Source organism: Procambarus clarkii, chromosome 56 (assembly GCF_040958095.1).
Source record: "Procambarus clarkii isolate CNS0578487 chromosome 56, FALCON_Pclarkii_2.0, whole genome shotgun sequence".
In the NCBI taxonomy this organism is placed as follows: domain Eukaryota; kingdom Metazoa; phylum Arthropoda; class Malacostraca; order Decapoda; family Cambaridae; genus Procambarus; species Procambarus clarkii.
This window is the reverse complement of record NC_091205.1, coordinates 33,471,136-33,496,915: the sequence shown is the minus strand read 5'-3', so window position 1 is coordinate 33,496,915 and position 25,780 is coordinate 33,471,136. Positions and strand designations below refer to the sequence as shown.

Sequence of the window (25,780 nt, the reverse complement as noted above, 5' to 3'; positions counted from 1 at the left end):
GTCATTGTACATAAGTGGTAGTCATAGTAACCGCTTGCGACGGTTTATTATTTATTTATGGGGGTGGTGTAATAATATATTTAGTTTAGTGAATTTGTATCCCTTCCCTTTAATTTAATTGCGTTACGGAACACCCCTTGAAAAACCACTACTAACTTGGGGCCGGATACCCAAACTCTAATAACATCAGAGAAGAACCCCAGTTGCGACCAAATAGGGCCGTAACATATAGCAATGTGCAATATCACACGCCTCACACATAATCCAAAATATCACCAAGATCATCAGTATCCACAATGACATCCTAGTCATAATCACCATCATCAAAATCATGAACATCAGCAAGTTAACATCATTAATGTCCATGTAAACAATCATCAATATCGCAAATATCATGAACCTCTTAAATTTTATTATCAACACAAACCTCAATATGATTATAAATGACAACATCTTCAATATGAAACTCAACATCATCATAATTACCAATTAACATAACCCGTGTTATGGCTATACCGTAGCAACAAAATTACTATCAGCAATATCATAATCACTAATATCATCAAGGTCCAAATTCTCAGAATCCAGATGATTATCCATATCACCCCTATCATCATCATCTTCATCATCATCATCATCATCATCATCATCATCATCATCATCATCAATATTATACTCATTATCAATATTTCAAGCATTTTCCATATCAGGAACAACATGACTAGCAAAACTATGATAAATATCATTAATATCAACATATTCCACATTACCAAGAACACCATCATTAATTTAAAACCAATACATACTATAAATACCAAAGACTGTACAAAATTACTGCACAAAATACCTGAAAATTCACAATATTATAATCCACCAAAACAAATTGGAACATTAGTTCACCATACCTTCAATCAAAATGACAATCTGAACATACATTATCAATCAACATATCAACAATAAAAATCCCGAATATAACACATTTCTACAATGTTACCAAGAAGTCTTGCACCTCAGTTCATACCCTTGAATTTAACTTTCCTTCTGACCATTGTAATAATGGAGTGTAACCCTGGTAACACTCCTACCAAAGTATCTGAAAGATCCCCCACATTCTCATAAATTATTCCCGTATATATTTACTTGGGACAAGGTATTGTGCAACCGTTGACCATTTATCTCCTCATGGCTTAGCTTACCTGCAACCACCATATAATCAAAACATGTTACAGTACAGTGTTCAATAGAACACTTAGAATACATTAGAGTAAAATCAGATGTCTGTAACACATCAAACAATTTTGAGACTTCAGCAGATGTTTCTTCTAAGTGTGTGTAGACACCACGACGTCATCGAAACATGGTCTATATAAGGGAATATTAGCCAACAAAGTTTTCTGCGGTCTACACATGGTCTACACGTGGGAATATTAGCCAAAAACTTTTACTGTACAGGTAGAAATGTACAGGAACCATATTTAGCCTAAAAGGTTTAATGACCAAACCGTCTTCCCGTAAAAAGTCCACCTCAGGCTGAACAATGGCAAGCTTTGTCAGGACTGATTCCACAAAGGTTTTAGTCTTATTGGTGAGTAGGCAGTCAGTTGAACGTCATGGGTGATGACCGACGTCTGAGTAGGAACCTCTCCAACCAGGGTCAAGAAGTCATCAGGCAACTACTCTCTTGAGGTTATGTTGAAATGGTTTCGGGGCTTAGAGTCCCCACAGCCCGGTCATCGACAAGGCTTCCCTTTTATTACACGCCCCCCAGAAAGCAGACCGTAGCAGCTGTCTAACTCCCAGGTACCCATTTACTGCAAGGTGTACAGGTTGCATCAGGGTGAAAGAAACTCTGTCCATTTGTTTCCGCCTCCACCGGGAATCGAGTCCGGAACCTTAGGACTATGAATCCCTAGCACTGTCCCCTCAGCTGTCAGGCCCTCACCTCAGTTGCTGCATGACCTCACGTTGAGTCTTCTGTAAGGGGGACATCTTCTCCTAATCGAATATCATAAGAGCTAAAATAGTTGGAATATAAATTAGTTGGATCTTTAACAGAGTCAGTATTGCCAGTAGCTAACTGAAATAAGGCAACAGGCAAGGGGGGCCCTGGAACCTCTTCAACCAGTTCAGGTGCTCAACCAGCCCATGTTTTCTGTCACCTGGCATGCTCACTCTATAGCATAGTTTTAGTCAGGTCCTCCTGCATGACGTAGGGACCCTGATCTTTGTGGGACATGGAGCTACCAGAACGAGGCTTAAACCAACCCCTTCTCTCCTGGATCAACTGTATAAAGTGTAGCACTGTGATTATGATCATGTTGGTCTGCATCCTGTCCTGAACTTGCTTGAAATGTTGAGGAGCCACTTCTCTCACTGCCTGCAAATTTAGAAAAATAGCATGTTAGAGTCTTCAGTTCACTGTTGCTGTTTGACTGACTGGCTGACTGCCTTTACTAAGTTACTGAGTGATGGTAGAAGCTATTTCATCAAGACGGAAAAAATTTAAAACTGGTAGCCACCTTTTAAGATGTAAAATGTTTCCCTCATTCAGTAAAACGCTTAAAATGAGGTACAGCGCTAAATGGTTCAAGGTCTGACGGGGTCCTTATTCCCTTACACACTTACCCCGAGCTAACTATTTCACTATCGACTCATCCGGTTCTATTCTCATCGGTTACTGTTTACATTTGGATAATGAAGGTCTTAGAGGCAGCCTTGAACTCAGTGATAATGAACAAGTCAATTTAAATCTATATAAATAAAAATGGAAATGTTCGTTTGTTCAAAATCGCTTAATCTCGGAAAGTTCTTCACCGATTGCCTTGAAATTTTCACACAACGTCCCATTCGCATCCGAGCAGGTTTTTATATATACACTATATAGATGTCACGTATGTGACGGGAAAACACGTTTTTTTTTAAAGCTGTGGTTTTTCGTGTTTTTCATGTGAGGGAAATCTTTGAAACCTCTTTACCGATTGCTTTGAATTTTTACACAACATTACATTCGAATAGGCGAGTGTTTATATATACCTACTATATGCATGCCTCACCTGTGACATAAAAAAACGAAAGTTCTTCACCGATTGCTTTGAAATTTGACACAACGTTCATTTGAATACATACGTGTTTTTGGATACCTACTATTTAGATGCCACACCTGTGACAGGTGAAAACAGGCGTTTTTGAAAAACAGCGCCATCTGTTGCACGTTAGAGCAACACACGATATATAAAGTATGTTACGATTCCATTCAATGTTTCCGATTGCATTGGTATATTGAACTTTTATAGATTTTTATTTATTTTCATTTATTTTAATTAATTTGTGTGACGTTGCGTTGGGAATTGAGCGGTGATGTATACCATACCGTTCATTTCTTGGGAATAGCTTATTTGTTTCTATTTTAATTCTTCTTCATTTCTTTTTTTTAACTGTTCATCATATTTTTCAGTGCAATTGGTGAGTGAAATTAATCTGCGTCGATTGATCTGCGTTTGAACTGAAATATTTCGTTACTATTTTTTGTTTTTGTTTTGAAAACCAGAAAATGGACACGTTTATTTCACAGCTGCAAATGTGCAACAAATCATCTATGAATCCACCGGATAAAACGTTAACTGCTCTCTTCACGTTATGTCAGAATGACGCGTTTGCGAAAACACACAGTATTCGGAATTGCCTACGTACAAACACACAAAGTGAGGCAGTCACATATAAGTCCGTCGACACTGTTGTGGAAGCAGATGAAGCGGTTAATTATCCAACAGAATTTTTTAATTCACTCGATCTGCCAGGGATACCTGGCAGCATCCCATATATTGAATTCAAGTATATATTGAATTCACTCGATCACATGTATTGCAATGGAAAATCGGCTTGCCAACAATCATGTTGCGAAATATCAACCAGCCAAAACTTTGCAACATCAAGTTGCAAGTCAGCAACGTCGTAGAAGCAATAACCTTGACAGGACCTTGCAAAGGTGAAAATGTCCTCATTCCTCACATTCCTATAATTCCAACAGATATGCCATTTCAATTTGAGAGATTGTATTTCCAATTCGATTGGCGTTTGCACTCACCATCAACAAAGCTCAGGACCAATCTTTAGAATTGTGCAGTTTATATCTAAATACGGATTGTTTCTCGCATGAACAATTATATGTTGAGTGTTCTAGAGTCGGCAAACCAGACAATCTCTTTATCTCCAGACAATGGAACATCAAAAAATACTGTGTACCCACAAGCATTGTGAAATTAAACATAACAGAAACGTGCGCATTCTCTTTTGTTTCTTTTCCATTAAACCAGACTGAGCCACAGCAACGCGTGGCGGGTACAGCTAGTATAATAATAATAATAGTATCAAGACTAAGATTTTCCACATTAGTCTTATACATGTTTACTTTGCTAACAGCGCATGCTTGGAATTTGTATGTGGGAACATTGCTCACCTAACGGAGAGAGAATGAATGGCGCGTTTTGAGGTATAGCGAAGGTCGGACCGCGGTGTCTTTGCCGACCTCGCCCATCTCACTACACCTTAAACCACCACCCCAGATGTGTGTAATGGTGAAGTTCCTGGGATTGATCTAAAATTGCATATATTCATTCAGTAGTGGAAAACACATACGTGCAAGTATCCTAGTGCTGCTGCTGCCTCCAGAAGTTGTCTTTCCCACATTCAGTAAAAATTTCTACTGGCTTTACCTGAGTGACTGTTTTACTGGCAGAGATTTGATTTGATAGAAGAAAATTGAAGACTGGTATACGATGAGGCTCGTTACTCAAGAATCAAAAGCAAAATTAAAAGGTCTATACCTCAGGCTATAGTCATTATTTAATATGAATACAGAGACACGCACTGCTGCTTAAGTGTTAAATGATAATAAAAGAATAAAAATTATATATAAACGGGTTTACTTTTCCTAACTATTTATTTATTTATTATTTATTATTCTGTATAGCGAGAAAAGCATGTAAACTGTTAACTTGTGAGTGACAAGTGTGAGGGGAGGGAGCGGTCGGGTATGGTGGGCGGTATCGCCTCATTTAGCCCCAGTTATGTGACAAACTTTACAGAGGCGAGCCGCCTCCGAAGGCTCGCTCTCCGCCCAAAATGTTTCCCTCGTTCAGTAAACGCTTACTTACTGACTTTAAGTTTACTGAGTGGTGCTGTCACTGATTTGATTTGATAGAAAGAAAAACAATTTAAGACTGGTAGACACTTTTAAGATGAAAAAATGTTTCCCTCATTCAGTAAACGCTTACCTACTGACTTTGACTGAGTTTATTGAGTGATGCATATTTGCACTGATGCATAGATGCACTGATTTGATTTGATAGAAAAAAATTGAAGACTGGTAGACATCTTTTAAAATGTAAAAAACGTTTCCCTCATTCAGTAAGCGCTTACCTACTGACTTTTACTGAGTGATGCTAGCACTGATTTGATTTGATAGAAAAAATTTGAAGACTGGTAGTCATCATTTAAAATGCAAAAAATGTTTCCCTCATTCAGTAAACGCTAACCTACTGACTTTGACTGAGTTGACTGAGTGATAAGAGCACTGATTTGATTTGATAGAAAAAAATTGAAGACTGGTAGACATCTTTTAAGATGTAAAAAATGTTTCCCTCATTCAGAAAACGCTACCCTACTGACTTTGACTGAGTTTACTGAGTGATGCTAAATGCGGGGCAGTAGCTTGATTAGATAGAATAAAACTGAAGACTGGTAAGCGATGAGGCTCGTTACTCAGAGTGAAAGCAAAATTAAATATACCTCAGGCTATAGTCGTTATTTGTTGAGAATATAGAGACATGCGTGTAAGCCCCCCCCCACCCCTCAACCTCGGAGGGGAAGATGTAAACAGACTTGTGTGCTAGGTGTAAGGGGAGGGGGATGGGGGACCTTCTGGGTATGGTGTATGGTAATGTCTCATTTAGTCCAGTTACGTGTCAAACTCCCAAGAGGTTACCCGACGCCCCGAAGCCTTCTTCCTCAGCAAAATTATATATAAAGGGTTAACGCCTTTAACTATTTATTGTCTGGTGAAAGACATACAAGACCACAGGCTGATATATTCCTACGATATTATTATTAATATTATCGTTGTAAATCGCTTAAGTGTTTAATAAAAGAATAAATTTATATAATGTGATGACTTTTTCCCTCGTTTATTGTGGACTGAGGAAATGTGAAGTGTGGAATTGTCGAATGTTTGATGATGACTGACACCTGCATGGGAGGGGGGTGAGGGGAGGGTGCGACATATAACACCACCTTAACGCGCGGGGCATCAAAGACCACACACCGGTACAGTTCTCCTACATTGCGGTATGTGGGCTGCCTCATGGCCTATGTGCCGCTGCGTTGCTGCTATGTGGCAGTGTGAGCTGTAACAGGAGTGAGTATGGTACGCCGTATTGCTGTCATTCCCAGCAGTTGCGTCTCACTCTTCAAGAGGAGAGTGGTTCAAAACACTGGCTCCTGCACACATCCATGTGCCATGTGGTGACACTTCTCAGGTCTATGTGGCGGTATGTGGTCCTGCTCCGTACCACTCTAGAAGGTAAGGGAGGGGAGGGAGAGGTGTGCCTCCACCCACCCTGTTTACAAAAACAGTACGGGTAAATTCCCACCCTCATTTGTTATTGTGACCTCCATCCGTGTACACCTCTCGACTCCGACATGAAGATATTGGAGACCCCCACCACAGGAAAAGAATTGGTAAAAATATTTACACTACATAAAACAGAGACCCGCACTATCAGTCAAAGCTGCCGCCCGCTCCCCATCCCTTCCCCTCTCCCCTTAAACTCCTTCATGTGCCCTACCCCTAACCACCCATCTTAAGAGCCTGGTCTCCTACCATGTTAGAGGTAGGGCCCCCCCCTCCCCCCTCAACATATCCTACATACTGTTATTTAACTATATATATCTACACGCAATAACTCTATGGCATATACTCATATATATTCATCTACTACTATTGCTCTCCTGTTCCTATACTTACACTTTACCCTACATGACCCACATCGCCCCACATGCCGCTGCCCCAATCCAACATGATTACCGAGTGACTAGTGCAGCGCGGCCGGACGTACGCCTGCACACCCCGGGTAACCCCCAGAACCCTTTGTGACTAGACACCTGCACACCACCTGAGCAGGGGGGGCCTAATTGGCACACCTGCTCATGTGGTGCGCGCGGTTCTATTCACATATTTCACTACTGCTATATATATATAAATAATAACCCCCCCCAGAATGTATTGGAAACGATTTTTGGGAATAAAATCATACAGTCCACTTTAAAGATCATACAGTCCACTATCGAAACAATTAAATTAACGTAAGAAATAAATTGCTAAATAATTAAATCGCACGAGTCAGTTTTCCCCACAGATGCTGATTGTTTCCAAGGATGTAGTACAGTAGGTGTTAGCTTCTATTTACCTGTCCCGGAACTAGATCTCATATTGAGTAATGATATTGCAGGAGATAAAATAGGAGGTAATCAATTGCCAATAATGCTGACAAATCCTCATTTTGTACCGAAGTCCAAGGCAGGAGAGGAGGATATTGTATACCCTGCATGTGCAGTGACTAGGTCTCTGGGTGTGATTATTTAGGGCAACCTTGTAGTTCCCAAGGTTATTGAGACTCCAGCCCCTGTAGACGCACCAAAGCGAGACGCTGAGGTCGTTCTTAGAGAGACTTTTATGCCCCATGTCGATGACACTCCTGAGGTCAGTGTGGAAGAACCACCATTAACTCCAGAGAGTGGAGAAGGTGAGGATGCCGCTGCTGTCCCTCCCTTTATTGCCTCAGACCGAGGACAAAAATGCATCTTAAGTGAACTACAGAGGGATGACCCTATGTTAAAAGAATGCCATAGCTCTGTCTGGAGGGGACTGTGACACCTTGTCTTCTGAATTCTATTACAAGGATCAGCTCTCGATGAGGAGATGGATACCCCACAATTCTCCCTCATCAGATGACTGGGAGAGCAGTATTCCAGTTTGTTGTACCCCAGCAAGACAGGGAACAAGTTATTTATGTTGCTCATGATCATCATATGGGGGGACATCTGGGTATTAATATAACTTATTCTAAAATTTTCATGTATTTCTTTTGGCCACAACTATAAAAAGATGTTGAGGTATTGTAGCCAGTGTATAATCTGTCAGAGGTTGGAAAATCCAACCAGTTACCCATTAAAGATCCATTAAGGCCAATTGTAGTGCCTAAGGAACATTTCTTCCATGTTGTATTAGACTGTGTTGGCCCATTACCCAGAACTAAAATGGGGAATATTTATTTGATAACTTTAATGTGCATAACAATACTGTTCCCTGAAGCTTACGAAGTGAGGAAAACCATAGCCAAGGCAGTAATTGCACAACTAATACGATACTTATCAGCATTTGATCTTCCCTGGGTAGTGCAGACTGATCAATGGAGTACTTTTAAGTCAGATTTGTTTGAGGAATTTTGCAGGGACAAGCGAATTCTTCATCCTTATGTCTTATTTGCAGCTAGAGAGGGGCTTCACAGTTCTTTAGGATGCTCCCTCTCCCTGGAATAGTATTTGGTCATAAAGTTCATGGTTCCTTATTAATCATGCAGGGTAAGCTTCTAAGCAATGTGGATGTTACTGAAGGGACTGAGTTTGAAAAGAAACCCTTTCAGAGATTGCAGGCAGTGAGAGTAGTGGCTCTTCAACATTTCAAGCAAGGTCAGGACAGGATGCAGACTAACATGATCATAATCACAGTGCTACACTTTATACAGTTGATCCCGGAGAGAAGGGGTTGGTTTTAAAGCCTCGTTCTTGTAGCTCCATGTCCCACAAAGATGAAGGTTCCTACGTCATGCAGGAGGACCTTACCAAACTATGCTTTAGAGTGAGCATGCCAGGTGACAGAAAAAAAGGGCTGGTTGAGCACCTGAACTGGTTGAAGAGGTTCCAGGGCCCCCCTTGCCTGTTGCCTTATTTCACTGTATTATGTTGGCTACTCGCGATACTGACTCTGTTAAGGATCCAACTAATTTATATTCCAACTATTCTAGCTCTTATGATATTGGATTGGGGGGAAGACCCTTACAGAAGACTTAACGTGAGATGGTGCAGCAGCTGAGGTGGGGGCCTGACAGCTGAGGGGGTCCTGACAGCTGAGGGGACAGGGCTAGGGATTCGTAGTCCTAAGGTTCCGGGCTCGATTCCCGGTGGAGGCGAAAACAAATGGACAGAGTTTTTTTCACCCTGATGCCCTTGTTCACCTAGCAGTAAATAAGTACCTGGGAGTTAGACAGCTGCATTGGGCTGCTTCCTGAGGGTATGTAACAAAAAGGCCTCGTCGAGGACTGGACCGCGGGACTCTAAGCCACGAAATCATCTCAACATAACCTCAAGATAGCAGTGGCCTGATGACTTCTTGACCGTGGTTGGAGAGGTTCCTACTCAGACGTCGGTCATCATCCATGACATTCAACTTACTACCTACTCACCTATTAGATTACCACCTTTGTGGATCAGTCCTGACAAGCTTGCCATTGTTCAGCCTGAGGTTGACTTTCTACTGGAAGACGGTTTGGCCATTTAACCTTTTAGGCTAAATATGGTTCCTGTTACATTTCTACCTCTACAGTAAAAGTTTTTGGCTAATATTCCCACGTGTAGACCATGTTTGGTAAGGTAAGGTAATTATCAAAAGAAGGCACCAAACCGGGAAGGCTATGTAGCACCATCAATGTGCAAAATAATCAGAGGGCGCTAAATATCACCAAAAATGTCAATACGAGAAAAAAACGCATAAGGCGAACGATATCAAAAGTATTCAATTCACCTAGAATTCTATCGAGGGACAAGTGACTGCGAGGGACGGTCGGAAAGCAAGACACACGCTCGTCCTGGAAGTCAGGACATTCAACAACTGTAGGAGGGACAACGCAATTCGGACAATAAGGAGCAGGGCGGCGCTCCATTAAGTGACCGTGGGATAAGCGAGTATGGCCAACCCGCAGCCGTGCCAAAGCAGTTTCCCACCGCCGGTTACGGTGGTAGGAGGAAGGCCACAGGGACACACTACGTTTGAGAGTACGCAGCTTGTTACTAACCACAGAGGACCAACAACCCTGTCAACGGGCAAGGATGGAGGAATGAATAATAGGATAAAAGTCGGAATAAGGAATACCTTTACGGGAGATGGGACAAGAACGGATAGCTTCCCTAGCGGCAACATCCGCACGCTCATTGAAAGAAACACCAATATGGCTGCGAACCCAGCAAAACTCTACTGATTTAAATTTACTAGAAATAAGAAACAGCCAATGTTGAATCTCGATGACCACCGGATGGACAGGATTATAGGACCCTAGAGCCATGAGGGCACTACAAGAGTCAACTACAACCACAAAGGAGGAATGAGAATGAGAAAGCAAGAGACGAAGAACATAGAGAATAGCATAAAGTTCTGTCGTAAAGACGCTAGTCTCCGAAGGGAGGCGACATATATAAGTAAGGTCAGGAAAAACAACAGAGTAGCCAACACCGTCCGCAGACTTAGACCCATCGGTGAAGATGGAAAGAGAGTGGGAGTGCGAAGAAAAGTGCTCAAGGAAGAGGCTTTTCAGAATTATAGGAGGGGTAAAGGCTTTAGTAATTCAAGTCAAGGACGTACAAAACTTGGGAAGGGGGACTCTCCACGGAGGCAAGGAAGGAACAATACGAGGAAAAACATACGAACAGAAAGATAATCCTGTAAGCGAGATAACCGGACAGAAAGTGGGAGACGATGAAGAGGAACAGGAACTACAGGAGGAGGAAAAGTCAAAGCACGACAGAGGCGAGAGAAAGGATGTTGTAAGGACCGCGCAAGATAGCGAAGACAGTAGCGATCACGGCGGTCCTGAAGAGAGAGAGAAAGCCAGTGTCAACATACAAACTGAGTGTGGGAGTAGAACGAAAGGCACCAGAGATGAGACGCAACCCAGTATGGTGCAAAGCATCAAGACGGCGAAGAGTAGGAGGAGAAGCAGAAGACTATGCAGGGCCACCATAATCGAGTTTAGACAGGAGACCATGTTTGGATGACGTCGTGGTGTCTACAGACAATTGGAAGAAACATCTGCTCAAGTCTCCAAATTGTTTGATGTGTTACAGACATCTGATCTTGCTGTAATGTATTCTAAGTGTTCGATTGAACACTGTACTGTAACATGTTTCGATTATATGGTGGTTGCAGGTAAAGCTAAGCCATGAAGAGATAAATTGTCAACGAATGCAAAATACCTTGTCCCAGGTAAATATATACTGGCATAATTTATGGCAATGTGGTTGCTCTTTCAGATACTTTGGTAGGAGTGTTACCAGGGTTACCACCCCATTATTACAATGGTTGAGAAGGAAAGTTAAATTCAAGGGATCAAGTGAGGTGCAAAACTTCTTGGTAACACTGCAGAAATATGCCATATACGGGATTGTTATTGCTGATGTGTTGATTGATAATGCATGTCCAGAATGTCATTTTGTTTGCAGGTATGGTGAACTAATGTTCCAGTTTGTTTTGGTGGATTATAATATTGTGAATTTTCAGGTATTTTGTACAGTCTTTGGTATTTATAGTATGTATTGGTTTAAGTTAATGATGGTGTTCTTGGTAATGAGGAAGATGTTGATACTAATGATCACTAGGAACACTATTATAGTGTTGCTAGTGATGTTATTCCTGATATGAAAAATGCTTGAAATATTGGTAATGAGTATAATATTGATGATGATGATGATGATGATGATGATGATAGGGGTGATATGGATAATCAACTGGATTCTGAGAATTTGGACCTTGATGATATTAGTGATTATGATATTGCTTATAGTAATTTTGTTGCTACGGTATAGCCATAACACGGGTTATGTTTATTGGTAATTATGATGACGTTGAGTTTCATATTGAAGATGTTGACATTTATAATCATATTGAGGTTTGTGTTGATAATAAAATTTAGGAGGTTCATGATATTTGCGATATTGATGATTGTTACATGGACATTAATGATGTTGACTTTGCTGATGTTCATGATTTTGATGATGGTGATTATGACTAGGATGTCATTGTGGATACTGATGATCTTGGTGATATTTTGGATTATGTGTGAGGAGTGTGATATTGCACATTGCTATATTTCATGTGCATTTAAAAAAAATGATTAGTGTGTATTGATGGAAATAAATTGTGTTTTTTCAGAGATTGTGATGTATTGGACTATTATACTTTTTTGTGAATAAAGTACAGTGCCTATTGATTCTTGTGCATTGGTGTTGACTTTCAGAGCTTGTGATCTGGTGGATTGGAATAATTTTTGTTCATTATGGGTTAGTGCTTATTGAGAGTTGATGTTCACATTTTGGATTAGTGGGGTGACTTCGATGGAGATGATGAGTTATGTATTTCCTTATTTCCTGTATATATTGTTGTAGAGTTTATATGTATTGTTGTATGTTGACCAGACCACACACTAGAAGTTGAAGGGACGACGACGTTTCGGTTCGTCCTGGACCATTCTCAAGTCGATTGTGATGAGGAGGTAGGGACAGGCAATAAATAGGCAAGAGAGAGCTGAGGAGGAAAGTAAGGTGTAGGGGATAGTAGTAATAATGAGAACTGCAGAAGGCCTATTGGCCCATACGAGGCAGCTCCTATTATAACCACCAAAGGAGATAGTAATAGGAATAAGAAGAGGATAGCAAGGGAGCGTAGGAGAAGACAATGAACAGAAAAATGGAGAAGAGAGAAAGAAAAGGAAAGAGAAAGAAAGATAAATGGAAGGGGTAAGCTTGTGTTAAGTCACGTTTGTTAGAAAGATTAGAGCATTTGAGTATATACTGTGAAAGGGAAGAGTCCACAGCAACAAAGCCAGGACTCAAGTTCATGTTGGGTACATTGTGTATAAGAGCCGATTCTACAAGACGGCGTCTGTGTAGAGTAGAGGCAGGAAAGATTATTTTGGAGGAAGACCAATCAATGGGATGATTAGAATCCCTCACATGGCAGAAGAGAGCATTGTTAGTGTCTGCAGACTTAACACTTCTCTTGTGTTCTTTAAGTCTGTCATTCAGTGTACGGCCAGTTTCGCCAAAGTATTGGAGAGGACAAGATGAACAGGAAATAGAGTAGACACCAGCAGCATTAGAAGCAGGAGGAGCAGTGTGAACTAGATTGCTACGAAGTGTGTTAGTTTGTCGAAAGGCGAGTTTAATGTCAAGAGGACGAAAGGTATTGGTAAAAGTTTTGAGTTCAGATATTAAGGGAAGGCATAGTACAGTGCTACTAGTGTTGGAAGCAGGTTTAGGATGAAAGAAATTTCGTTTAGCTTGAGAGTAGGCACAGTTGATGAAATGCAAAGGATAACCAAGGCAAGAGAATGATTTGTAGATAAAGGCAATTTCAGAATCAAGAAACTGAGGGTCGCTGATGCGTAGAGCGCGGAGGAAGAGAGAGACGAGGACACTTTTCTTAACAGAAGGAAGATGGTAGGAAAAGAAGTGAATGTACATGCCACTATGTACATTCCATATGTATGCGAGGCATGTGGCATGAATGTACATGCCACTATATATCTCCTTCCGTGGTTATAATAGGAGCTGCCTCGCATGGGCCAATAGGCCTTCTGCAGTTCTCATTATTACTACTATCCCCCACACCTTACTTTCCTCCTCAGCTCTCTCTTGCCTATTTATTGCCTGTCCCTACCTCCTCATCACAATCGACTTGAGAATGGTCCAGGACGGACCGAAACGTCGTCGTCCCTTCAACTTCTAGTGTGTGGTCTGGTCAACATACTTCAGCCACGTTATTGTGACTCATCGCCTGCATGTATTGTTGTACTCTTTGGTTGTTTATACCAAGATATATTATTTTGGTTTATTATGTTAAATTTGGTATACTTATGTTGGAATTGTTAACTTTCAACTTTGTGAACTTCCCCAAAAAGCAAAAAAAATGCCACTACTCTTCAAGTAGAGTAATTCTTTTTTTCTTCTGGATTAGAAGATAGTTTTACGACCTGTGTGGTCAATTTAAAAAAGAGGCAGAGTGTAACGACCTGTGCGGTCTGTTTAATAAAGAAGCAAAGTGTAACGACCTGTGTGGTCTGTTTAATAAAGAAGCAAAGTGTTACGACCTGTGCGGTGTGTTTAATAAAGAAGCAAAGTGTAACGACCTGTGCAGTCTGTTTAATAAAGAAGCAGAGTGTAACGACCTGTGCGGTCTGTTTAATAAAGAAGCAAAGTGTAACGACCTGTGTGGTCTGTTTAATAAAGAAGCAAAGTGTAACGACCTGTGCAGTGTGTTTAATAAAGAAGCAGAGTGTAACGACCTGTGTGGTCTGTTTAATAAAGAAGCAAAGTGTACGACCTGTGCGGTGTGTTTAATAAAGAAGCAGAGTGTAACGACCTGTGCGATCTGTTTAATAAAGAAGCAAAGTGTAACGACCTGTGCAGTGTGTTTAATAAAGAAGCAGAGTGTAACGACCTGTGTGGTCTGTTTAATAAAGAAGCAAAGTGTTACGACCTGTGTGGTCTGTTTAATAAAGAAGCAAAGTGTAACGACCTGTGTGGTCACTTTAATAAAGAAGCAAAGTGTAACGACCTGTGTGGTCAATTTAATAAAGAAGCAGAGTGTAACGACCTGTGTGGTCAATTTAATAAAGAAGCAGAGTGTAACGACCTGTGTGGTCAATTTAATAAAGAAGCAGAGTGTAACGACCTGTGTGGTCAATTTAATAACGAAGTAGAGTGTAACGAGCTGAGTAGTCTGTTTAATAAAGAAGCAAAGTGTACGACCTGTGCGGTGTGTTTAATAAAGAAGCAGAGTGTAACGACCTGTGCGATCTGTTTAATAAAGAAGCAAAGTGTAACGACCTGTGCGGTGTGTTTAATAAAGAAGCAGAGTGTAACGACCTGTGTGGTCTGTTTAATAAAGAAGCAAAGTGTTACGACCTGTGTGGTCTGTTTAATAAAGAAGCAAAGTGTAACGACCTGTGTGGTCACTTTAATAAAGAAGCAAAGTGTAACGACCTGTGTGGTCAATTTAATAAAGAAGCAGAGTGTAACGACCTGTGTGGTCAATTTAATAAAGAAGCAGAGTGTAACGACCTGTGTGGTCAATTTAATAAAGAAGCAGAGTGTAACGACCTGTGTGGTCAATTTAATAAAGAAGCAGAGTGTAACGACCTGTGTGGTCAATTTAATAAAGAAGCAGAGTGTAACGACCTGTGTGGTCAATTTAATAACGAAGTAGAGTGTAACGAGCTGAGTAGTCTGTTTAATAAAGAAGCAGAGTGTAACGACCTGTGTGGTCTGTTTAATAAAGAAGCAAAGTGTTACGACCTGAGCGATCTGTTTAATAAAGAAGCAAAGTGTTACGACCTGTGGGGTCTGTTTAATAAAGAAGCAGAGTGTAACAACCATAGTGGTCTGTTTAAAAAAGAAGCAAACTGTTACGACTTGAATAGTATATTTAATAAGAGGAACAAGCAGAAATGAGAGAAATGCAAAGCGTGAGAAAGAGCTTTGTCAGTAGAGCAAGTTCCCAGTGGCGACGCTACTGCCGGTCCACGAATATTTAGATAAAAAAAATACCTAGGATGATATGTGTTGGACTGTTGGAGTAATAAGTGGACTGTTATGATATATCTAGTGAATTTGTGAAGTTATTTATAACTAGGTAGTATGTGGGCAAACTTGACTGGAAGAGCAAGTCAGTTCTGTTCGATAAGTTTAGACGGATTTAGCGCTGCCTGTGATTGGTAAGAGGGTTAGAGGGAGGCAGTTGTCTGGTGATGGGTGAAGTGAAACAGCTTCACTCCAATCTTGTGAATGGAGAGTCTTTCAGTTAAGTTCAGTTCTTTCGTGCCGTGCCCTGTAGTGCTGTTATAATTATTTTAACTATAGAGTGCACTGTTGACTGATATCACATGGGTGTTTGTAATATTCCATGATTCCACTCTAAAAGTTTATTGATATTTGTTACGAGTCAGGTGGGTTTTTTGTGAAATAAACTGTTAATTTCTAGGATAAGGTTTCAGTGTCCAGTGCTTGTTACCATCCCGTCATATCTTCTAGACATCTGTAAATTATTTAACAGGTGAATAACTTTTCTGTGGGCTGGGCCTCGGATGTTTCAGGTTGAGAGCTTCATCATTAGTAAATTATTCTGGGAGAGCCCTCCCACCAGTTAGACTCACTATATTTGGTGAGTGCCTTAACACTACCTTAATTCTAATTGTTATTTGAAGTTTATCACCACTGAATGTAACAGTGTACCTGACGCAGGGCCGTTGGCAGAAAGTAGACTCCTGATTATTGGTATTTCCCTAAAAGTAGCGTACAGCAGAAATTATAGATCTCTCCCTCCCACATGAGTTGGATAGTTTTTTATTAATGTGAAGTGAGGCCTCTCTGTCCGGCTTAAGAAGGGACATCATTGATACATTCAGGGGTCCGTCCAGAGGATGAGAGAAAACCTTTACAATACATTTGGTTGGGGGGGGGGGGAGTCCATCCCAGATAGAGAGGACGTTTATATTGCAATATATATGTATATTATCAATGTATTGTTTCAGATGACAATTATTCCCCCATTCGTAAAGAAATAAATTGGCTAAAGTATTCGAAAATATTATAAATATATTGTCCTAATTTTTGCAATGGTATGTTTGGGAGACATTTGATGGTAGTAGTAATAGTATAAATGATGTTTAATTCGATGTAAAATGCGCATATACAACTTATATACACATTTTACATCGCACATGGAACAAAAGTATCGAGATCATTTTACTTGCTTCACAAAAATAATGAACTACAAACGCACTCTCATCACCAGAACAGGTGTTATAAATAACATTAAAATTTATTATTATATTTATCTATAGGATAAGAAATGCATTTCATAAATTTATGCAAGAATTGGACAGAATTAAAGTCAATTAACATGAATGCTTTTATTAAACAGAAAATTAAAAATAAATAAAACAATATAAAGCGAAAACTTAAATAAATTTATGAAAAGCCAAGTAATAAACACAAGCTAAACTAACAAAGAAAACATAAAAATTCTACCACTTCAGAACTAGATTCACTAAGCATCACGAATACCTTTTTTGGGGCTATTTCACGAAGGTTCTTAGGAACTCTGTAAGAATCCCCCAGGTAGGATTTACCAAGGTGTTCTTTACCCAGCTATTTGGGATCTGGTTCACCTGCCTCTCAACAGAGGTCACTACTAATATGTTTCGCAGATTCTAATTACTTAATATTTGTTCTCACAATATGATGCTGTGATATTATTTATTTACACATTTTATTAAATACCTACATAATAAAAATGTGAGACACCGAGAATTAGTAATTAACGTTCGACAGAAGAATGGTGTCTAGTTTCCCATAGAGTTAGCTATAATAAGCGTTTATGACATACAATGTTCAGTAGTGCTTATTTCGGGGATCAACCTCCCTGCGGCCCAGTCTCTGAACTGGGCGCCTACAAGTGCTCCAGAAATGCCTTCGCATGAAGGCGTGTTGCTAGAAAGATCGGTATTAGTAAACAGTTTGTTGTATCACAACTTATAAACCGAGAACCCGATTAGAAAGAAAAGTTACCTTAAGCACTCTCGTTACTGCTTCATGAATCTGGACTAAGTTGTTGGTAAGTAATGAAGTGGAGATCAGGGGTCAGCTCGGACATGGAGATCAGGGTGGGGGCTGGGGGCTGTGGATCAGGGGCCAGCTGGGGGCTGGGGATCAGGAGCCACGAGGGGGCTGGTAATCAGGTGCCAGCTGGGAGCTGAGGATCAGGAACACGTGGGGGCTGGGGATCAGGAGCTCCAGATCCTTCTTGGGGGCTGAGGATCAGGAGCCCTAGATCCTTCTTGGGGCTGGGGATCAGGAGCCCCAGGTCCTTCTTGGGGCTGGGAATCAGGAGCCCAGATCCTTCTTGGGGGCTGGGGATCAGAAGCCCCATATCCTTCTTGGGGGCTGGGGATCAGGAGCTTCAGATCCTTCTTGGGGGCTGGGGATCAGGAGCTTCAGATCCTTCTTGGGGGCTGGGGATCAGAAGCCCCAGATCCTTCTTGGGGAATGGGGATCAGGAGCTTCAGATCCTACTTGGGGGCTGGGAATCAGGAGCCCCAGATCCTTCTTGGAGGCTGGGGATCAGGAGCTTCAGATCCTTCTTGGGGGCTGGGGATCAGGAGCCCAGGATCCTTCTTAGGGGCTGGGGATCAGGAGCTATGTAAATTATTCGGATCGCATAAAATGTCTCAATCTCCTCTCTTTGGAGCGATGCATACTCGAACGATGCATCTCTGTCTACTCGAGAGAGACGAATAGTAGTTTACATTTGGAAAATATCAGAGACTGTTACAGAAATATCTCCTTGCGAGACTAGGGAACAGAACCTAATGTGCAATAGCTTCGTTGTAAAGCATACGAGCATTAGGAATGATGAAATAAAATTTTGTAAACATTAAAACCCCAATAATTTTCATCGCTCTCCCCTACACGTAGATTATAACTAGCCGAGCTAGTTATAATGTGTTCTCAGTGTTCGAATGGGAACTTGGTAAACCTTCAAATGAATTCCTGATCAACCGAGTGAGGAATTGATCATCGATCATTTATATCAAAGTGAATTATTCCTTGTCAATTACCTGGTTGACCAGACTCCAGCCAGAAGGCCTGGCCGGAGACCGAGTCGCGAGGACATTTAAAATTGAAACCAAGTTAGGTAAGGAGCTTTATATGATCAAATATCTAAATATGTGCTAAGTTAGGTGCTTTCTTTATGAGTCTGTGCAAGGTTTTGAAGCGATTAGTGCCCAGCAATATAGTGAAAGTGCAACTTACTGAAGAAGGAACAGGTAGGATTATTATTTAATGAAAGAGACTCCAGTGAGAATCTAAGGAAAGCAGATGGGATTCTATGGATGGTCAGATAATATGATTAATAAACAACAAACTGAATGAGACATTTAAAATATATAATTGAAAATGAGGGTTGCTGAAGATAACAGAGACTCAAGGAGGCTGAGGAGGGCATGTAAGTGAGGCTGAGACCTCATATATATTTGAAGTTCTTGCTCATAGACCTCGAGCTGAGGTCTGTCTTATACATGACTTCATAGTCTAGCTCCCCGGAGTTCAGCTGTGGTCTGCCTGCAAAAATCTGGCTCCCGGACTCCAGCAGTTCCTAACCTTATATATGTTTGCAAGCTCTGGCTCATGAACCACTAGCTGTGGTTAACCTTACATATGTCTGCAAGCTCTGGCTCATGAACCACCAGCTGTGGTTAATCTTATATATGTTTGCAAGCTCTGGCTCATCAACCACCAGCTGTGGTTAACCTTACATATGTCTGCAAGCTCTGGCTCATGAACCACCTACTGTGGTTAACCTTACATAAGTCTGCAAGCTCTGGTTCATGAACCACTAGCTGTGGTTAACCTTACATAAGTCTGCAAGCTCTGGTTCATGAACCACCAGCTGTGGTTAACCTTATATATGTTTGCAAGCTCTGGCTCATGAACCACCAGCTGTGGTTAACCTTATATATGTTTGCAAGCTCTGGCTCATGAACCACCAGCTGTGGTTAACCTTACATAAGTCTGCAAGCTCTGGCTCATGAACCACCTACTGTGGTTAACCTTACATAAGTCTGCAAGCTCTGGTTCATGAACCACTAGCTGTGGTTAACCTTACATAAGTCTGCAAGCTCTGGCTCATTAGCAACCACCTGTAGGTTAACCTTACAAAAGTCTGCAAGCTCTGGTTCACGAACCACCAGCTGTGGTTAACCTTACATAAGTCTGCAAGCTCTGGCTCATCAACCAGCAGCTGTGGTTAACCTTATATAAGTCTGCAAGCTCTGGCTCATCAACCACCAGCTGTGCTTAACTTTACATGAGTCTGCAAGTTCTGGCTCATCAACCACCAGCTGTGGTTAACCTTACATAAGTCTGCAACCTCTGACTCATCAACCAGCAGCTGTGGTTAACCTTACATAGGTCTGCAAGTTCTGGCTCATCAACCACCAGCTGTGGTTAACCTTACATAAGTCTGCAAGCTCTGGCTCATGAACCACCAGCTGTGGTTAACCTTACATATGTCTGCAAGCTCTGGTTCATGAACCACTAGCTGTGGCCAATCCAATACATGTCTGGAAGATCTGGCTCCCCGACCTCCAGCTGTGGGGTAACCATTTTCAAGTTTTGAAAGTCTAGCTCTCGGGCCTCCAGATGTGCTTAGCCTTATACAAATGATGAAAGTCTGGCTCCTCGATCTCCAGCGGGGGATAAAAATAGCCTAAGCTACTCTATCCTTTAGAGATGTATTTTTTCTTGTCGCCATTAGCATACTTGAACTTGAACTCGACATCCAGCTGTGTTCAACCATGTACAAGTCTTGAAAGTCTGACTCCCCGGCCTCCAGCTGTGGTTGACCAAATACAAGTCTTGAAAGTCTGGCTCCCCGGCCGCAAGCTACGCTTAGCCACATACAAGTTTTGAAAGTCTGGCTCCCTGACCTCCAGCTGTGGTTAACCATATACAAGTCTTGAGAGTCGGGCTCTCCGGCCTCCAGCTGTAGTTAACCATATACACGTATTGAAAGTCTAGCTCGCTGTCTCCCGTTGTGGTTAACCCTATATTAGTGTTGGAAGTCTGGCTCCCTGACATCCAGTTGTGGTTAGCCATATACAAGTCTTGAGAGTCTGACTCCTCAGACTCTAGGGAGCCTTCCAGTGGCATCCTAAACAGATGCGCGTGATTCATTTTCTTTGCACATTATGGATATATAATTTAAGCTCCAGTTCCTCTAGTCGTTTATTGTGTGGTAGGTGATGATGTGGGATTGTTGTTGTTGTTGATATTGTAGTTTAAACAATTGTAGTAGTAGTTGTTATAGTAGTATTAGTAGTAGTAGTTGTTGTGGTAGTTGATGTTGTTATTGTTGTGGTAGTTGTTGTTGTTGTGGTAGTTGTTTCTGTTGTGGTCGTTGTATTTGATTTTGTTGTTGTAGTTGTAGTGGTTGTTGTTGTTGTCGTGGTTGTTGTTGTTGTTGTTGGTACCATGGTAGTTGCTACCGTTGTCATCGTGGTAGTTGAATTGTTGTTGTTGTCGTAGTAGTAGTAGTTGTTGTTGTTGTTGTTGATGTTGTTGTGGTAGTTGTTTCTGTTGTGGTCGTTGTATTTGATTTTGTTGTTGTAGTTGTAGTGGTTGTTGTTGTTGTTGTTGGTACCATGGTAGTTGTTACCGTTTTCGTCGTGGTAGTTGAATTGTTGTTGTTGTCGTAGTAGTAGTAGTTGTTGTTGTTGTTGTTGATGTTGTTGTGGTAGTTGATGTTGTTGTTGTCGTGGTAGTTGATGTTGTTGTTGTCGTGGTAGTTGATGTTGTTGTTGTCGTGGTAGTTGATGTTGTTGTTGTCGTGGTAGTTGTTATTGTAGTTGTAATGGTATTTGTTGTTGTTGTCATGGTAGTTGTTGTTGTTGTTGTTATTGTAGTTGATTTTGTTGTGGTCGTGGTAGGTGTTGTTGTTGTTGTCGTGGTAGTTTATGTTGTGGTTGTGGAAGTGGTGATTGATGTTGTTGATGTAGTAGTTGTAGAGGTGGTAGTTGATATTGTTGTTGTTGTCGTGGTAGTTGATATTTTGGTTGTGGAGGTAGTTGATGATGTTGTTATTGTTGTGGAGGTGGTGGTTATTGTTGATGTCTACATAAAGTGTTCGAAGTGTCATCAATGTGCATTAACAAAGGTGTAATGTAATTCTGATCAGCTTCCATATGTACTTTATACACATACATATATATATATATATATATATATATATATATATATATATATATATATATATATATATATATATATATATATATATATATATATATATATATATATATGCAGAATAACCACATGTGAAAAATAGAAATGCTTATCGCGTTTTCGGCTAATTCGTCTTCATCAGAGCAAAGTAGAATGAAGAAAAGATTGCTGATCAGACTTTTATATCCGCCTGGGCAGATCACCTGACCACCAAAAATAAGTGAATTATAAGAAAGAAGGACTTGTATGTATTTAAGCCTCAATATAGCACGTCAAAACAATATAGCAATCATTTAACACGTATGGCACTTGGAGATATTGATAGGAGCTGCCTCGTATGGGCCAATAGGCCTTCTGCAGTTTCCTTCTTTCTTTTAATTCACTTATTTTTGGTGGTCAGGTGATCTGCATTCACTTACATTTGTCTCTTTTACACTGACAGGATGAGATAGCGGATAGAGAAACTAGTGTGCAATTAAGCACTTAATCACTGAAGGTGATTAAGTGCTGAAGGTGGTAGTTGAAGTGGTAGTTGAAGTTGTGGTTGTTGAAGTGGTAGTTTTTTTTGCAGGGATATTCCTGCGCGGGCCCTAAGCCTCTGGCTGGCTCACTAAGTGTTGCTTGTTTCTGTTTTACTTGGGCGGAGTATGAGTATATATGACTCGTATGGTCGCTTCAGTAAGATTTTGCCATATGTGTTTAACAACTTCTGCTCTGTTGAATCTAAGTTGAAATCATAATGGGTTTGTAACTGTGCACTGTGTTAGAAAATGTTCCAGTGGTCTGTCGGGCATTTCTTCACAGTGTTGACATTTCCTCTCATCTTCCGGAACCTGTAAGCCTTTTTCCCATGCACATGGGTATCCAAGCCTGATACGATGTAAATGCACTTCTGTTGCTCTACTGTTCCCTTTCATCAAACTAAGTGGTTCGTAGTTGGTTGAATTCTTGTACCAACCCGCAGATCCTGACGTTGCAACTGCTGTGTTGTGGTCACTGTACATCTTTTGCATTGCTCTGTTTTTAATTACTTTCTTAATCTGTGATAGACTCTGTGGTATGTAAATGTCTACATTTCTCCTCTTAGTAGCAAGTTCTGCACCTTGAAGTGGTAGTTGATGTTGTGGTTGTTGAAGTGGTAGTTGTGGAGGTGGTAGTTGTTGTTGTAGTTGTAGAGGTGGTAGTTGATGTTGTAGTTGTAGAGGTGGTAGTTGATGTTGTAGTTGTTGAAGTGGTAGTTGTGGAGGTGGTAGTTGTTGTAGTTGTAGAGGTGGTAGTTGATGTTGTAGTTGTAGAGGTGGTAGTTGATGTTGTAGTTGTAGAGGTGGTAGTTGATGTTGTAGTTGTTGAAGTGGTAGTTGTGGAGGTGGTAGTTGATGTTGTAGTTGTAGAGGTGGTAGTTGATGTTGTGGTTGTTGAAGTGGTAGTTGTGGAGGTGGTAGTTGATGTTGTAGTTGTAGAGGTGGTAGTTGATGTTGTGGTAGTTGATGTTGTGGTTGTGGAAGTGGTGGTTGCTGTGGTTGTTATAGAGGTCGTTGTTGACGTTGTTGTTGATGTAATAGTTGTTGAAGTGGTAGTTGATGTTGATGTTGTGGATGTGGAGGTGGAGGTTGGTGTTGTGCCCGTTGTGGAGGTCGATGTTGTACCCGTTGTGGAGGTTGATGTTGTGCCCGTTGTGGAGGTCGATGTTGTGCCCGTTGTGGAGGTCGATGTTGTGCCCGTTGTGGAGGTTGATGTTGTGCCCGTTGAGGAGGTTGATGTTGTTCCCGTTGTGGAGGTCGATGTTGTGCCCGTTGTGGAGGTTGATGTTGTGCCCGTTGTGGAGGTTGATGTTGTGCCCGTTGTGGAGGTTGATGTTGTGCCCGTTGTGGAGGTTGATGTTGTGCCCGTTGTGGAGGTTGATGTTGTGCCCGTTGTGGAGGTTGATGTTGTGCCCGTTGTGGAGGTTGATGTTGTGCCCGTTGTGGAGGTCGATGTTGTGCCCGTTGTGGAGGTTGATGTTGTGCCCGTTGAGGAGGTCGATGTTGTGCCCGTTGTGGAGGTTGATGTTGTTCCCGTTGTGGAGGTCGATGTTGTGCCCGTTGTGGAGGTTGATGTTGTGCCCGTTGTGGAGGTTGATGTTGTGCCCGTTATGGAGGTTGATGTTGTTCCAATTTCATTAGTTGATATCGCTGTCCCGGAATTTGTAGTCTGACCTGATGGATTTGTGGTCTGACCTGATGGGTTTGTGGTCTGACCTGATGGATTTGTAGTCTGACCTGATGGATTTGTGGTCTGACCTGATGGATTTGTAGTCTGACCTGATGGATTTGTGGTCTGACCTGATGGATTTGTAGTCTGACCTGATGGATTTGTGGTCTGACCTGATGGATATGTTGTCTGACCTGATGGGTTTGTTGTCTGACCTGATGGGTTTGTTGTCTGACCTGATGGGTTTGTTGTCTGACCAGATGGGTTTGTAGTCTGACCTGATGGATTTGTAGTCTGACCTGATGGATTTGTAGTCTGACCTGATGGGTTTGTAGTCTGACCTGATGGATTTGTAGTCTGTCCTGATGGATTTGTAGTCTGACCTGATGGATTTGTGGTCTGACCTGATGGATTTGTGGTCTGACCTGATGGATTTGTAGTCTGACCTGATGGATTTGTAGTCTGACCTGATGGATTTGTGGTCTGACCTGATGTATTTGTAGTCTGACCTGATGGATTTGTAGTCTGACCTGATGGATTTGTGGTCTGACCTGAGGGATTTGTTGTCTGACCAGATGGGTTTGTTCTCTGACCTGATGGGTTTGTGGTCTGACCTGAAAGATTTGTAGTCTGACCTGATGGATTTGTAGTGTGACCTGATGGATTTGTAGTCTGACGTGATGGATTTGTGGTCTGACCTGATGGATTTGTTGTCTGACCTGATGGATTTGTTGTCTGACCTGATGGATTTGTTTTCTGACTTGATGGATTTGTTGTTTGACCTGATGGATTTGTTGTCTGATCTGAATGATATGTTGTCTGACGTGATGGATTTGTTGTCTGATCTGAATGATGTGTTGTCTGACCTGATGGATTTGTTGTCGGATCTGAATGATATGTTGTCTGACCTGATGGATTTGTAGTATGACGTGATGGATTTGTGGTCTGACCTGATGGATTTGTTGTCTGACTTGATGGATTTGTTGTTTGACCTGATGGATTTGTTGTCTGATCTGAATGATGTGTTGTCTGACCTGATGGATTTGTTGTCTGATCTGAATGATATGTTGTCTGACCTGATGGATTTGTAGTCTGACGTGATGGATTTGTGGTCTGACCTGATGGATTTGTTGTCTGACTTGATGGATTTGTTGTTTGACCTGATGGGTTTGTGGTCTGACCTGATGGATTAGTTGTCTGACCAGATGGATTTGTAGTCTGACCTGATGGATTAGTTGTCTGACCAGATGGGTTTGTTTGACCGGTCTGATGTGTTGTCGACTGTTCAACATTATCTGGAAAAATGCAATAATTAAACATTCGTTAGGTTAATCCTTGACCTAACCCCCTTTCCTGATATTCCCTAAGATATATATATATATATATATATATATATATATATATATATATATATATATATATATATATATATATATATATATATAATGATATATATATATATATATATATATATATATATATATATATATATATATAACTGAAAACTCACACCCCAGAAGTGACTCGAACCCATACTCCCAGAAGCAACGCATCTGGTATGTACAAGACGCCTTAATCCACTTGACCATCACGACCGGACATAATGAGGTGATAGCCGAGGCTATTTGAACCACCCCACCGCCGGCACTCGGATAGTTATCTTGGGCATAGCATTTTACCAAATCACCTCATTCTTTGGGGC

At 41.2% G+C, this 25,780-nt stretch overlaps 1 protein-coding gene across 1 annotated transcript; it reads left to right on the top strand.

Moving 5' to 3' along the window:
• The first annotated feature begins 6,696 nt into the window (after positions 1–6,696).
• LOC138353256 (uncharacterized) lies at positions 6,697–24,082 on the top strand. The gene is made up of 3 exons (XM_069306148.1): positions 6,697–6,735; positions 7,640–7,799; positions 23,343–24,082. The coding sequence occupies exons 1-3, from the start codon at positions 6,697–6,699 to the stop codon at positions 24,080–24,082; spliced, it is 939 nt and encodes a 312-aa protein (XP_069162249.1).
• The last annotated feature ends 1,698 nt before the right edge of the window (positions 24,083–25,780 follow it).

Bases quoted from the DNA above. Each gene is read 5' to 3' on its own strand.
- LOC138353256 (XM_069306148.1), top strand. From the start codon at position 6,697: ATGAAGATATTGGAGACCCCCACCACAGGAAAAGAATTG. The intron at 6,736-7,639 runs GTAAAAATATTT...GTGATTATTTAG, and splicing joins CCACCACAGGAAAAGAATTG to GGCAACCTTGTAGTTCCCAA. The intron at 7,800-23,342 runs GTGAGGATGCCG...TTGATGTTGTAG, and splicing joins AACTCCAGAGAGTGGAGAAG to TTGTAGAGGTGGTAGTTGAT.